General features: G+C 41.4%; 1 protein-coding gene across 1 annotated transcript in view; it reads left to right on the top strand.

Moving 5' to 3' along the window:
- The window catches only part of kcnk9 (potassium channel, subfamily K, member 9), a 63373-nt gene extending 49005 nt beyond the window's left edge, over positions 1–14368 (top strand). The window contains exon 2 of the mRNA XM_078539719.1: positions 13527–14368. Within this exon, the coding sequence (XP_078395845.1) occupies positions 13527–14368 (842 nt within the window). The remainder of the gene's footprint in view (positions 1–13526) is intronic.
- The last annotated feature ends 1448 nt before the right edge of the window (positions 14369–15816 follow it).

Genomic DNA, 15816 nt, shown 5'->3' with positions numbered 1-15816 from the left:
TTACAGTCTTTCGGACTTAATATTAAGTTCAACAATTTCAGATCATGAACTCTCTCCTCCATCCCCACCCTCTTTCCGATCACCCTTTTTTCAATAATTTATAATTTTTTTTTACAAATATATTTTTCTTTTCCCACCTATTTTAAATTTTTTTTGGATCTATTGTTTCATCTCACCTTTTAGCCCATTTTGATCCCTTCCCCCCACCCCCACTAGGGCCATCTGCCACTAGCTTGTCCTGCTTGCTACCCTCAATGCCCCCATTAGCACATCCTATAGATAATCACCACTGTCAACACCCCTTTGTCCTTTTGTCTATGACATCCTTGGCAGTCTCTTCTTGGCCTCCACCTATCACTGGCCCCTATTGAGCTCCTCCTGTCCCACACCCCTCTACCAGCTTATATTTAATCTCATTTCTATATTTCTTAGTTCTGATGAAGGGTCATACGGACTTGAAACGTCAACTGTATCCCTCTCTGCAGATGCTGTCAGACCTGCTGAGTTTTTCCAGGTATTTTTGTTTTTGTTCTAGATTTCCAGCATCCGCAGTATTTTGCTTTTAAATCAAGAGAATAAGTTCCTTTAGAATATATATTGAAGTGTTTTCTATCTATCAGAGTTTCTAGCCTTTCTAGAACACTTTCCTGCCAAGGTGCTTCACCAGTCCCTTCTGTTGATGTTAACAAAGATGGATCTGACACATTGATTTTATTTTCAGGTAGACTTTTCTTACTTATGAATTCGCACTCTTCTGCTGGATTTTAACTTCTGAAGTTTTCTCTGCAATTGTGCTGCTGCTTTTATCCTTACTGAAAATATGTTATGGGCAGAATACATAGGTAAATATTCTGCAAGCATCTTTTGTTCTTCCTGGTTGAGCTGAACCATCTCTGTCACATCTGCACTGACTTCATTTAAATCCCAATCGTTTTCATCGATTGTCTCGGCCAACTCTAGAAATAGTTCAGCCGTCTTCACTGGTAAGGTAGGCAAGGCTGACTCACAGGGTGTGTTGGATTTAAATTACGAGTGTGCTAGTGGATCTGCTAGAAAACCAGTGGCAGATTTACAGTTAGTGGGGCCTTGTGCTTAACTTCATTTTTGCACCCCTACCCTTCGCTCCCTCCCCCACCACCAGGACCCAAAAGGCGAAGCCAAGAAAATACACAAATTGATCAGTGCTTCTTCAAATAAAAACATGCCTACATGAACAATTGCCTTGATGAAATCTAAGCTTACCTCTTGTCTGAGTGATGGTAAAGACTGTAATTATTGCAACGTGAGGCAAGCGAACATGGAACTTGCTGATGAGAAAAGCCAAAAACCAAGGACAGATTGTACATGGAGAGAGAGAGGGAGAGAGAGTGTTTGCAGGTAGGAGAGGGGAACTGACTAGATGCCCACTCGAACATCGATATGTCAGTCTATTGGTATAATTTTGTTCAGAGATGGAAATAGCAGACTGGAGTCCTGCTCCGGTGCCAACAGTTTACTGAGGCGAAACATCACTGACAACACATCTGTTACCTAGGAGACTCGAGAAACATTGCAATTTCCTGAGACCTCATCACTTGCTGGAAAATCTCATAATAGTGTCACTCGTGACACTGAGCATGAGCTGCTGTTGTGGATTCAGGCTGGCCCGCATTACAATCATTTCAATTAAAATCAAATTAAAACTCGGCTCGAGGTCAATGCTTTAACCTCTGACCAAACTGTCCGAGGTTTTACTGAAACTCCTCTCCCCATCAAAGCCTGTTGGTTATTAAGAGAGAATGAGAATATGTGGAGTGAGGCTCTGGGACTGCCCAGCACCATCCCTCCAACATCCGACCATGGTCTGTTTTCCAATCCAGTTTCTGGTGTCTCTCTGGACACAATGTCTGGAGTGAAAGCCAAGGAATGATTCTGAAGATGTGACTATGAAACCAGCTGATAGGATATAGCCCAGAGCAGTGTCAGGCCAACATTGTCTCTATTTATTTCCTGTTCTGTCCTAACTTGGCATTATTGAGGTAAGAAGCTCGCTGTAAGTGTGTGTGTTGCCAACAATTCCTCCTGTCCCAGCATGGTGGGCTGGTACTTTTAAAACCACCTCATAGCCATACCAAAATTTAAAGACTTGCAATTATATAGTGCCTTTCATGACCGCCAGAAGTTCCAAAGCTGTACAGCCAATGCAGTACTTTTGAAGTGGAAATGTGGGAAACACTGCAGCCAGTTTGCATTAAGTCAGCTCCCACAAACAATGTGATAATGACGAAAATCTGGTTTGTGTGATGTTGATTGAAGGATAAATATTGGCTGGACCACCAAGGGTAACTCACCTGCTCTTCTTCAAAATAGCCTCATGGGATCTTTTACAGCCAAAGGTGGCACCTCTGACGGGTCAGCACTTCCCTGGAGTGTCCGTCTGGACAGGAGTGAGACTTGAACCCACAACTGTCTGACCCAGAGGCTAGACTGCTAGCACTGGAGCCACCGCCGACACCTTTTAACCTATGGCCCTGGTTATTCATTCAAACAAGTGAGTGAGCTCCCTACTTGCTTTGGCGATCATGGGCTGAGGGGAGTGGACAGACTTAGCTATTCTGATGAAGAGTCATCCGGACTCGAAACATTAACTGTATTCCTCTCCACAGATGCTGTCAGACCTGCTGAGTTTTTCCAGCTATTTTTGTTTTTGTTTCAGATTTCACTATTGTTGGGTAAAGTGAGTTGGCTCACCATGTGCCCCTTGTGGTCTGCTCTATGCTTTTAGCAAGTGGCACGCCTTGTATCAGACAGAGAGTGTATGTGGGAGGAGAGGAATTTATCAAAAAAAAAGGGGAAATATAATTGCTGTAGCAACTGGCTGGAAAAGGAGAAATTTTTAGTTATCTGTTAATATCATTTCTGAACACTTCAATCTCATTTCAAACTTACTTTTCTAAGCATAATTTTCCTGGTAGAATAGCGGAGTCTTACTACTTACTTTGTGAAAGTTTGACAGAGACTGAGACAGACCCGCTTTGCGAAATGATCATTTGTCAGTAAAGCGAGTGCATCTGAATGGTATTTTCTTCAGCTATGTTTTTGTAGCTGATCAGAGGCAGAGATGTTGCCGAGACCACTTTGGGTGCCTGTCATTCCCGTCACACAGGGGACTTGGTCCCCAAAATAACTCATTGACTCAGTGCTTCCCTTTTTAACTTTGCAAATGCAGCATCAGTTCGCACACCCAGTTTGAACATCTTTGAAACTCATTAATTTTGGGTCCCCCTTGTGTGTGGGTCCCGTGCCACAGGCCCGCTCGCCGACATGTAAAATGATGTGCGACGATGTCGGGTGGAGCTCCTGACGTCATCGCGCCTCATTTAAATTTTCAGGAAGGCGGGGGCGCAGCAAAATCAGCTGCGCGCCCGCCAACCTGTCAATGGCCAATTGAGGCCATTGTCAGATCAATTAAAGCCATTAGTGGACCTGCCCATCCAACCTTAAGGTTGATGGGCAGGCCAGGAGCCCCGGCGGCAAATAGAGAAAACATGAAACCTCATCCACTGGCGGGATGAGGTTCATGTAGGGTTTTAGAAATTTTAATAAAGTTTTCTTGGAAATTATGAACATGTCCCAACTCATGTGACATTGTCACATGAGGGGACATGTAAGGGAATTTTTTTTTTCTATTTTTAATATTTTTTAAAGTAGAGGTGATCTCCCTGAGGATGCACTTAGCCTCAGGGAGATGAATGTGCTCTTTCGTGTGCATGTGTGAAAGAGCGCACTCTCGATTTTAGGCATCCCCCCCCGCCTGCACAGGGAACGCATAGTGCATCCTTACAGACATCACACTGGCCAGGCCTTAATTGGCCCACCCACGTAAAATTGCGCCGTGCCTCCGATTGGAAGCGGGCCTGCACGTGCCCGCCCATCAACATCCCACCAATGGGGGGGAAAATTCTGCCCAGTGTGTTTCATTGTGAATCCACCCCTGCAGAAAACTAAGATAAGCGGAGCCACTTGGAGTGCAGAAAACGTCAGGCGCACAAATGGGATAACTATTGGCCACCATGCTAATGCAGCAACTCCTTGAACAAGCTAGTAAGTGTTTTCACTCATTTAATAGGAATTAAAAATCTTGCATGGCCTGCTTAAAAAAATGTCTGGTTTTTGGACACTGCTGGTTTTTAGATAGCTGGGTTTGAGGTATTGTACTGTTCTACTTTTGCTCTCACAGTTTGACAGTTTAATATTTATCTATACCCAATGATACAATAGTATTTATGTGCCCATATCTTAAATATATGCCTTCAAAGAAATACAGTATAGAGTATTCTCTCTCTCTCTTTTGGTTGTCTAAAGGCTGCTTATCATGGCTCTCTATACATTTCTATCTCTACAGTTTTTCCAGAATGCCATGATATCACAATGAGGCATTTAGAAGAGGTGGGTCCCAAAATTACCTCAGCTAGTATAGGGATTTAACCCACACTGTTGGGGTTATTAAGCACCACACTCGAAGCATCTGAGCCAATTGGCCCAATGTGTCCAGTATAATCTTTCAATTGAAAATGCTATCAATCAGTAATAATCCTAAAATAAAATGAACAATACAGAACATAATAAACATTGCCATATATAACATGAGAAGTCTTGTGGTGCAGTGGGTAGTGTCCCTGCCCCTGGGCAAGAAAATCTGGGTTTGAGTCCCACTCCAGGACTTGATGGCATGGAAGGTGTGTTCATAATGTGGCCAAACAGGCTTATTATTAATCTGTAGATCCTTCCAATGTCTATGGCAGGTAGTAAGAGCATAAGAAACTTCTGGTCAGCTATGCTTGATGTGGAAGAGTGTCCCTCAAGCTATAACTTCTTGCACTGGATAGTGACCTGTTCCAGGTAAAACCTAGCTGTAGGAAACAGACATAGGCATGTGTGCTTTTTCTGCCCCATGTGCCACCAAGATATGGGAAGAGATGAAGATATATAAAATAATGGCTGAACTACCTCAGTTAGAAATTGCAACAGGAAAGAAATAATCATCCACAGTATATTGGAAAAATCTGGAAATGGGTAAAAGCAGTGGGAGGTGTTCAAAAATAATTTAATGCGATACAGAAACAATTTATACCCAAAAGGGGCAAGACAACCACTGTTTGAGATTTATGTCATGAGGTTTATGAGATTATTATGTTTTGGATTGTATCTTTAAATGAAAGGGGTCATGTGACCTATTCTGAAATCTGCCTGACAGTAAGTCTGGGTAATTTGATTGTCAGAGACTAAAGGAAGGCTTAGGTTGTTTCCCTGGGAAGAAGGTGCAAGATATTTACGCTTGGAGACAATAGCAGCACTTTCTGAGTTCACAATGGGTTGACTCTGAGTCTCCCAAAGTCCAAGAAAAATGTTGGCGGTATTGGGTTGTAAACAGTTGTGCTGCAAACTGCCCACTTACTTCCAAGATGAAAGAATTGGGGTCACGAATAACTAATCAGCATTTCTACCTGGATGCAATGTTAATGTGTTTCATGTTGCCATGGGGAAGAGGGCAGAGGAAGTCATTTTTGAGATTAGGTTACAAGCTTCCCTACGAATCAATGAATATCACAGTCCAACAGCAGTTCTGTGTGGTCGACAGAGAGAAGAGACTGTTTTGGTTTTGCAAACTACCACTGCCAGATGCAGGAGGGAGACAGGCGGTCTCTAGCCAAAGAGCTGTATCCTACAGCCATCTAAGGGTTCTGGGAGATTCATCCTGGCATGGGTAAGGGGAAGAAGAATCATTAGAACAGGCTTCACTGCCAGTGGTGGATTTAAGAAACACTCCGAAAACTGAGGAAAGTGCCTGGAGACAGTCACTCAAAATTATCACTTGCAGAAATGGGGATATAGGAACTCACTGGAAGCTGGGAGCAACTGTGGATTATTTGCTAAAAGGACTGTAATTCCATGGAGAGTGCAATGGGTGATAAGTATAAAAGGGGGACGTCACTTTCTGTAGTTTAAAGTATAAGTTGCTGCCAAAAAGGAAATAGTGTTTAATGTTTTATTTAGTCATTTGTTGCAGTAAAAGTTTTAAAACATGCAATCTTGTGTCATTCTTTCAGCTAGTAACTGGAAGTTTGAATCTCTTTTTAAAAGTTATTGTTCTCTACAGAGATCGTAACACCATGGACAATTAAAGAGGTAAGAGGCAAACAAAATGCATACAAAATGCAAAATATAGCGCAGATTGTGACAACTGGGAAAGATGCAAACAACAGCAAAGGGTGACTAAACAGATAAGAGCTACAGAAAGGAAGTATAAAACTTGCAAAAGATATCAAAATCAGCACACAAAATATAATTACATTGGAAAAAGAGGGTGTTCAGGAGCAATGTGGGCCACTTGAAAACTGATAATAGTGATATTATTAATGAAAATATGGGAATGACAAACATACTAAGCAGTAACTTTGCATCTGTATTTACAGTAGAGAATTGAACACCACTTGGAGGAAGCACTGAAGGTGGCAAGGGAGCAGAATGTATTCTGAGTGGCGGACTTCAATGTCCATCACCAAGCGTGGCTCAGTAGCACCACTACAGACCGAGCTGGCCGAATCCTAAAGGACATAGCTGCTAGACTGGGTCTGCGGCAGGTTGTGAGGGAACCAACAAGAGGGAAAAACATACTTGATCTCATCCTCAGCAACCTGCCTGCTGCAGATGCATCTGTCCATGACAGTGTCTGTAGGAGTGACCACCGTACAGTCATTGTGGTGACAAAGTCCTGTCTTCACATTGAGGGTACCATCCATTGTGTTGTGTGGAACTACCACTGTGCTAAATGGGATAGATTTTGAACAGATCTAGCAATTCAAGACTGGACACCCATGAGGTGCTGTGGATCATCCGCATGAGCAGATTTGTACTCAACCACAATCTGTAACCTCATGGCCTGGCATATCCTCCACTGTACCACTGCCGTCAAACTGGGGGATCAACCCTGGTTCAAGGAAGAGTGCAGGAGGGCATGCCAGGAGCAGCACCAAGCATACCTAAAAATGAAGTCAACCTGGTGAAGCTATAACACAGGACTACTTGTGTGCCAAACAGCATAAGCAGCAAATGATAGACAGAGCTAAGTGATTCCATAACCAACGGATCAGACCTAAGATCTGCAATTCTGCCACATCGTATCATAAATAGTGATGGACAATTAAACAACTCACTGGAGCAGGAGGCTCCACAAATATTCCCATCCTCAATGATGGGGGAGCCCAGCACATCAATGTGAAAGGTAAGGCTGAAGCATTTGCAACCATCCTCAGCCAGATGTGCCGAGCAGATGATTTATCTCTGCCTCCTCCGGAGGTCCCCAGCATCACAGATGCTAGTCTTCAGCCTATTCTACTCACTCCATGTGATATCAAGAAACAGCTGAAGGCACTGGATACTGCAAAGGCTATGGACCCTGACAATATTCCGGCAATAGTACTGAAGACTTGTGCTCCAGAACTTGCCACGCCCCTAGGCAAGCTGTTCCAGTACAGCTACAGCACTGGCATCTACCCGGCTATGTGGAAAAGTGCCCAGGTATGTCCTTTACACAAAAAAGCAAGACAAATCTAACCCGGCCAGTTACCACCCCATTAGTCTACTCTTGATCACCAGTAAAGTGATGGAAGGGGTCATCAACAGTGCTTTCTAGTAGCACTTGCTTAGCAATAACTGCTCAGTTTGGGTTCCGCCAGGGCCACTCAGCTCCTCACCTCATTACAGCCTTGGTTCAAACATGGACAAAAGAACTGAACCTCCGAGGTGAGGTGAGAGTGACTGCCCTTGACATCAAGGCAGCATTTGAATGGCATCCAGGAGCCCTAGCAAAAGTGGAGTCAATGGGAATCAGGGGGAGAACTCTCCACTGGTTGGTGTCATACCTACTTCCATGGAAGATAGTTGTGGTTGTTGGAGGTCAATCATCTCAGTTCCAGAACATCACTGCAGGAGTTCCTCAGGGTAGTGTCCTAGGCCCAACCACCTTCAGCTGCTTCATCAATGACCTTCCTTCCATCATAAGGTCAGAAGTGGAGACGTTCGCTGATGATTGCACAATGTTCAGCACCATTCCCAACTCCTCAGATACTGAAGCAGTCCATGTCCAAATGCAGCAAGATCTGAACAATATCCAGGCTTGGGTTGACAAGTGGCAAGTAACATTTGTGCCACACAAAACACAGGCAATGACCATCGCCAACAAGAGAGAATCTAACCATCGCCCCTTGGCATTATCATTAGTGAATACTCCACTATTAACATCCCAGGGGCTACCATTGACTAGAAACTGAACTGGACTAGCCATATAAATACTGTGGCTACAAGAGTAGATCAGAGGCTATGAGTCCTGTGGCGAGTAACTCACCTCCTGACTCCCCAAAGGCTGTCCACCATCTACAAGGCACAAGTCAGGAGTGTGATAGAATACTTGCCTGGATGAGTGCAGCTCCATTAGCACTCAAGAAGCTTGACACCATTCAGAACAAAGCACCCTGCTTGATTGGCACCCCATCCACAAACATTCACTCCCTTCACCACCGACGCACAGTGGCAGTAGTGTGTACCATCTACAAGATGGACTGCAAGAACTCTCCAAGGCTCCTTAGACAGCACCTTTCAGACCCATGACCGGTACCATCTAGGAGGACAAGGGCAGCAGACACATGGGAACACCACTACCTGGAAGTGCCCTTCCAAGCCATTCACCATCCTGACTTGGAAATATACAATCATTCCTTCAGTGTCGCTGGGTCAAAATCCTGGAACTCCCTTCCTAACAGCACTGTGGGTGTACCTGCATCACATGGACTGCAGTGGTACAAGAAGGCAGCTCACCACTACCTTCTCAAGGGAAATTAGGGATGGGCAATAAATGCTGGCCTCGTCAGTGATGCCCACATCCCATGAAATGAATTTTAAAAATGCCAGATACTCCAAGGAAACTAATATTGAGTCAGCGTCAGTGACACACCCAAACTAACATAAACTAACAGTAATGAAGAAAATAATGACACTAAAAACCAACCTATCTCCAGAAGCAGATAGTTTCCATCCCAGGGTTTTAAACAAAGTAAGTGAAGCCTTAATGGATGTCCTAACTATCACCTTCCAAGGTTCTCTCTATTCAGGAACCATTTCCTTAGATTGGAAAATTGCACATGTCACTCCGCTATTTAAGGAAGATGAGTGAGGGAATCTGTGGAATTATAGGTCAGTTAGCCTGACATCTGTTGTCCAGAAATTATTAGACTCTAAATGAGGGATAATGTGACTGGATACCTTTATAAATTTTCAGTTGATCAGAGAGAGTGAACATGCATTTCTAAAGCATTGGTCATCCCTAAACAAATCTAATGGAAATTTTGAAGAGGTGATGAAAGTAGTGGATAGGGGAATATCTATGAATATTATTTATATGGACTTCCAGAAGGGATTTGATAATGTCCCTCATAAGAGACTGCTAGCTAAAGTTGAAATCAGTGGAACTAAAGGCCAAGTATTGATCTGGTTAGAAATTGGCTGGGCAAGGATAATGGACAAGTACTCGAATTGGAAGGATGTTACCAGTGGTGTCCTGAAAAGATATGTGTTGGGGCCTCAACTATTTACTGTATTTATTAAAAACTTTGATGATTGGATAGAAAGCCACAAATCCAACTTTGCCAATGACACAAAGATAGACAGAATTGTAAGCAGTGTAGGTGGAAGCATAACATTATGAAGAGATATTGATAAATTAAGGAACCAGGCAAAACTATGGGCATAAGTGAGGTCATCCACTTTGGACTTAAAAACAATAGACAGGGTACTTTCTAAATAGTGAAAGGTTAAAAACAGTGGAGGCCCAAAGAGATTTGGAAGTCCAGATATATAGGTCATTAAAATGTCTTGAACGGGTTGAAAAAAAAAATCAAAAAGCCTAATGGAATGTTGGCTGTTATAGCAAGGGGACTGGAAGACAAAGGGTAAAAGTCTTGCTTCAGCTATACAAAGCCCTGCCTGGACCGCACCTGAAGTATTATGAGCATTTCAGGACACCACACCTTCAGAAAAATACATTGGCCTTGAAGGGCGTGCAGTTTAAATTAACTCCAATGGTTAAATTATGAGGTCAAATTACACAAACGAGTGTTGTATAGCTTTGAATTCAAAATATTAAGGGCAACAGAAAGGACAGACAGAGAGAAACTATTTTTGCTGGTTGGAAAATCAGGACAAGGGCACATAGTCTAAAAATTAGAGCCAGGCCTTTTAGAAGTGAAATTTGGAAACACTTCTACTTACAAAGGGTGATAGAAGTTTGGAACTGTCTTCCACAAATGGCAATTGGTACTCAATTAAAAAATGGAGATTGATAGATTTTGTTAACCAAAGGCAGTAAGGGATTTGGAGCATAAGCGGTCATACGGGGCAGAATTTAGCCCTTGTCCAGTGGACTCAGCCTGATGTCAACTTGCGTCATTTTACACTCGAGTGGGTCGGATGCACGCTTGCCCACCGAGGTAAAAATTTTGCCCATGGATGTAGGTCACAGATTAGCTATGATCTCATTGAATGATGGAACAGACCTGAGGGACTGAGTGGTCTATGCCTGCTCCAACACTCCTATCATTGCAAAGATACAACAGTTTAGCAAATGGTAGAATCTCAATCCCTAATTGTTTTGAGGTGTGAGGTGGAAAGAATTACCTTGGTAAAGGTATTTTTGTGGGTAAAAAACAAGTTGCATTTATTTACATATCTCTGAAATGTCTCAAAATATTTCACATACAATGACTTCCCATGAAGCACAATGCCTACAGCAACAACTTTAATTTATTAAGAGCCTATTATTGTAAAAATAATCAGCTAAGGTATTTAGTTGTTATGTAGGCAAATGCAGCAGCAATTTCATGCAATAGAGGATCCCACAGGCACCAATCAGATGACAAACTAACTAATGGGATGGGATTTCCTCAAGCTGACTCATGACAAAATTACACTGAGCTTGATGATGACAACTCATGCCAGAATTTCCTGACAGTCTCAGTGCCTGTAAGTATTAAAAAAATGGTGTAAAACAGGCAGAAAGCAGTGTAAACAATTGGTGCACAAGGAAAAGTGCAGAATATAGGTCTTCCTTCTTTAGTTCCTCCTTATCTTATTGATGCACTGAAAAATAAAGTTTGAAGCTATCACATAATCATTTATGCGCATTAAGCATTGCATGTCTAAGAAAATATCATAGCAGACTTTTTTTTCTTTTTAACGTTACAAATTCAGAAGCTATAAAAATTTTCAAAGATATAGGGCAGAATTTTTCCCTTGTTGGGCGGGCTCAGTGGGGGTGGGAAGCTGACGCTGCCCGCGATCAGGGCATGACTGTAATTTCACGCTGGTGGGCTAATTAAGGCCCTCTCATTGTGAAACATGTGCAGTGCTCAGCGATGCCTGTGTGTGGGTTGGGGGGTGGGGGGAGGAGGAGGGCAAGCACACAAGTTCAAGCACAAGCGCGTGCAATGAAAGCTCCCTGAGGCTCAGAGCTGCCTCAGGGAGCTGGAGATTTAAAAAATGAAAAATAAAGAATTTTAAAATGTTAAAAAACATGTCCCCTAATGTGACTCTGTGACATGAGCAGGGACCATGTTATGAATGAAATGTTAACATTTTTATTTAATTTTTAATTGCTGTTAGAATCCTCATCCTGTCCGTGGATGAGGGTTCCCAAAAAATCCAAGGGCCGCTAGGTTGGATGGGCGGCGATAAACTTAATTCAATTGGTACTTTATTGGCCTTAATAGGCCTGTTAACTGTTGGTGGGTGCGCTGCTGATTCCTGCGTGCGCCCACCGACCAAAATAGCATGCAAGTGGGACGCTTGCCCGAAGCATCGCACGTAATTTTATGCTCGTTCGGGTCGGGTGCGTACCCGCCCGACGAGCGGAACATTCTGCCCATAGGAAATGCAGAGCAGGTCGCAGTATGGAGAAATAAATAAAAATCAGTATAAAACACCAGAAATGGTGACTTTGGATACTGCTGCACCTAAACCTTTGGGAGAAATTTATGTTCATTCAGAAGAACCTACATTCTCTGGACTTTTGAACAGGGCTATCTGCGTTAATTTGGATTTTGGCAGACATAACTAAAGAGTGGCACAAATAATTGAGGAAAAACTGGTGTAAATCAGAAATGTGAAAATTTGGTACAAAATGGCACAATTCTAATTTCACGGTGTAATTACACCAAATTTTTCCAGGAAACTCTTGGCTGATATGTTACTTGGTGCTGATTAATGAAAGAATCTTGCACGTTTGTGTAGATGTGAAGAAATCAAATGCCTTCAAATATTTAACTGTAATTTTGCCTTCATTTAATGAATTTTTCATACAGTGATTTTACTGTGTGTTCCCTCCATGCCAATTTCCCCTTCAATCAGAGGAGTGGGACAGGCCTACCCTCTGACACTGCAGTGGGTCCTGACATGGTTGTTATTAATGTTATTAATGTTATTCATGCTATTATTAGAACTTGAATAACCTTTGTTCACTCTGGGGGATCTAATTGTAAAAAGCAATTGTACCAATGCATTTCCCATTTTTGCCCTTGTTTAAAATGACCAAACAAGACAATGCACAGAAATAAATTGCTCTCTTTTTTTCTTACAAGTCTACAGGATACTTGATAATATGTTGCTACATTTAACCTGGAATTGCATCACATTTTAGAAGCCAAACTACTCTTTGTTTAAAATTTTCTGCCACATATATTTTTGAATTGCTGACTGAATGAAAGAATAGCTAAAGGCAATTTTTGTCTATTGCGTATAGAAATCACAATTCAAACCTTGGCAATCCAGTTAAGTATTTATTAGGATTGAAGAGTACATATGTAGAAGTTGAGTGATATTGTGAATTGAAACCTCTGGAGACATGGGTCCAAGAATGTTCTGGTAATGAACATTGCTTTTACCAATGTCATATGTTAAATTTGGTTGAGTTTGGTTGATATCAATCAAGTCCCCAGTTTCCAGTTCCCAAGTCAACATGAATCCACAGTATAATAATTTTCAGCTGTTTTCTCCTTAAAACATGAAAATTTAGATTTGCCAGACCCCAGGCTGTTTTTGGATTGTTGTGTTTATTTAAGTTTATACTATCTCTATGCTTTCTTTTTACTGTTGTTGACATTCAAAATTGATATGAAATCATTTGGAAATTAAAGACATTTGTTATTTCATACTTTAATGACAAAAACATCTGAGAATTTTTCAGCCCTATGTTCCTATGTGTTGGTGATGTGCACATTTTAAACATTTCAAAGACAAACAAGTTGCAATGTAGAGAGAGCACAATACCTGTTTCAGGTGCCAAAGGCCAACAAGAAATAAAACAAATGTATTCCAGTCAGAAATGGCTGATATTAACTCTCCAGGGAATTTTGTAAGATTTGAAGATTAAATTCACAAACACCCAAAGATTCTGAGTACAATTTGATTAATGAATGTGTTTTTTTTTTGCTTTGCAGGATATGGCCATGCAGCTCCAGACACTGATGCAGGTAAAGCTTTTTGCATGTTTTATGCCGTGCTGGGAATACCACTGACCCTAGTCATGTTCCAGAGTCTGGGAGAACGGATGAACACATTTGTCAAATACCTTTTGAAACGAATAAAGAAATGCCTTGGCATGAAAAGCACGGATGTGTCTATGGAGAACATGGTGACCGTGGGCTTCTTCTCTTGCATGGGGACCCTGTGCATCGGAGCAGCCGCCTTCGCACATTATGAAGACTGGAACTTTTTTCATGCATATTACTACTGCTTCATCACATTGACTACAATAGGGTTCGGGGACTTTGTGGCCCTCCAAAAAGATAAGGCTCTGCAGAAAAGGCCACTCTATGTGGCCTTTAGCTTTATGTATATTTTAGTGGGTTTAACGGTTATTGGAGCTTTCCTCAACTTGGTAGTTCTCAGGTTTTTGACCATGAACAGTGAAGACGAGCGGCGGGATGCCGAAGAGCGAGCTTCTTTGGCGGGAAATAGGAACAGCATGATCATCCACATCCAGGAGGATCCCCAACAGGGTCGGCAGCGGTACAAAACTGAGGTGACAGATCTGCAGTCCGTTTGCTCCTGCATGTGCTACAGGTCCCATGAATATACCAATCAGGTGGTATCTCACCAGAATTCGTTCAGTTCCCAACTCAATCCACAGTACTTTCACTCAGTATCTTACAAGATAGAAGAGATTTCACCGAGCACATTGAAAAACAGTCTGTTCCCGTCCCCGGTGAGTTCTGTGTCACCAGGTTTAAATAGCTTCAATGAGAATCACAGGCTCATGAGAAGGAGAAAGTCCATTTGAAACACTTTTTAATTTGATTTGTTTTTGAGCGTGCTGGAGAAGATGAGGAAAATAAAGCAACCTTTCTCTGGAACTCAGAAACCAAGCATGAAGCATGGTTAATAAAAGCTCTACAGTAGCAACAATATGCCTTACAGGTGGCAGTTGGAATTTTAGGAACAAGCAACACGTTGCGCATCCACTGAAACTACAAGCAAGAGGACTCAATAGATGGGAATTATTCTGCTTGGCAAAGACAGTAAACTGTTAGAATGAGAGAGTGTTATTATGGAAGTGGGATGTGTGTGGAAACAATGCATCAGGTATTAATTTTGTAAAACAGTTTAAATACTGAGTTTCAGATTTGACTAACAGAACAGAAGAACCCAAATCCTGTTGCCAAAACAGCATGCGCGATAACACATGAAGCAGCCGGTATACCGGATGTGCCATTGTATTTTCAACAGCTGGCTCTTTATTACTGGATTGTAAAGTGCAGAAAGATCATTTTAGCATGCCAGTTAAAATGCATGCGCTTTGTACAACTGGTATGCATTGTAACTTACCTGAAAACACAACTTAACTAGCAATGAAATTAATAAAACCATTAATATTTATTGATTTATGATGAGTATTTATGCTTTTGCGGAAATTCCAGCCATTCGTTCTTTCTTGCCTTTTGTGGGGATTTGGTGGAGTGTGGGGAGTGAAAATGAATGGCTGGAGTTGCATTTAGTAACTTTAGTGCAGTTATGACTGGCATGACCTGGAATTACTTTTTGAATGCCTGGATAAAAACAATAAGACTAGAAAATCAACAACAAAAAAGATTTTCCTCTTTAGAAGGTCTAACAGTTTAAGTGATTTTAACTGTTATTTCCAAAACTGATTTTTTTTTGCTGTTCTATGATATAGTTCAAATGATAGGAAGCTGTAACAAAATGTTTACAACTCAAGGTAGCTCTCAGACTTATGTACAAAATGTAATTATTGGGGTTGCTTCTTTTTTGTAATGATTGCACTAACATGTATATATTTTACATTGTCTTTACAATTACTGCGATGTTGTAAAATAATGCACTTTTCTAATTTTTTCATTAAAATATGGCACGTTTCAAGATGTACATTGTTGCTTTTATAACGAATGTACATGGTTAACAGAAATCATGTAAATTTGCACCACAGAAGCTAACTTCAGTAGTAGTATTTTGTACAAAAGAACAGACATCATAGAGATTTATGAATATATATATAATATATTCAAATTTGAATGAAAATGTACAGAGAAGATTTAACTGATGAATTTAAGTATAAAGAGATGTTATAAATGACAAATATTTTGCATGCAATAAAAATTACATTTTTAACAACTCTTATGTGCAAAGTGACATTCACAAACTTTCCCAAATCAAATTTACAGTCAATCAAACTTTATAGTCAATCACAGTCATCGTTTACAATGACTGGAC

This window comes from Cetorhinus maximus, chromosome 4, assembly GCF_964194155.1.
Source record: "Cetorhinus maximus chromosome 4, sCetMax3.hap1.1, whole genome shotgun sequence".
In the NCBI taxonomy this organism is placed as follows: domain Eukaryota; kingdom Metazoa; phylum Chordata; class Chondrichthyes; order Lamniformes; family Cetorhinidae; genus Cetorhinus; species Cetorhinus maximus.
Note: the sequence above shows the minus strand (reverse complement) of the source record. Positions and strands in the feature narration are given on the sequence as shown.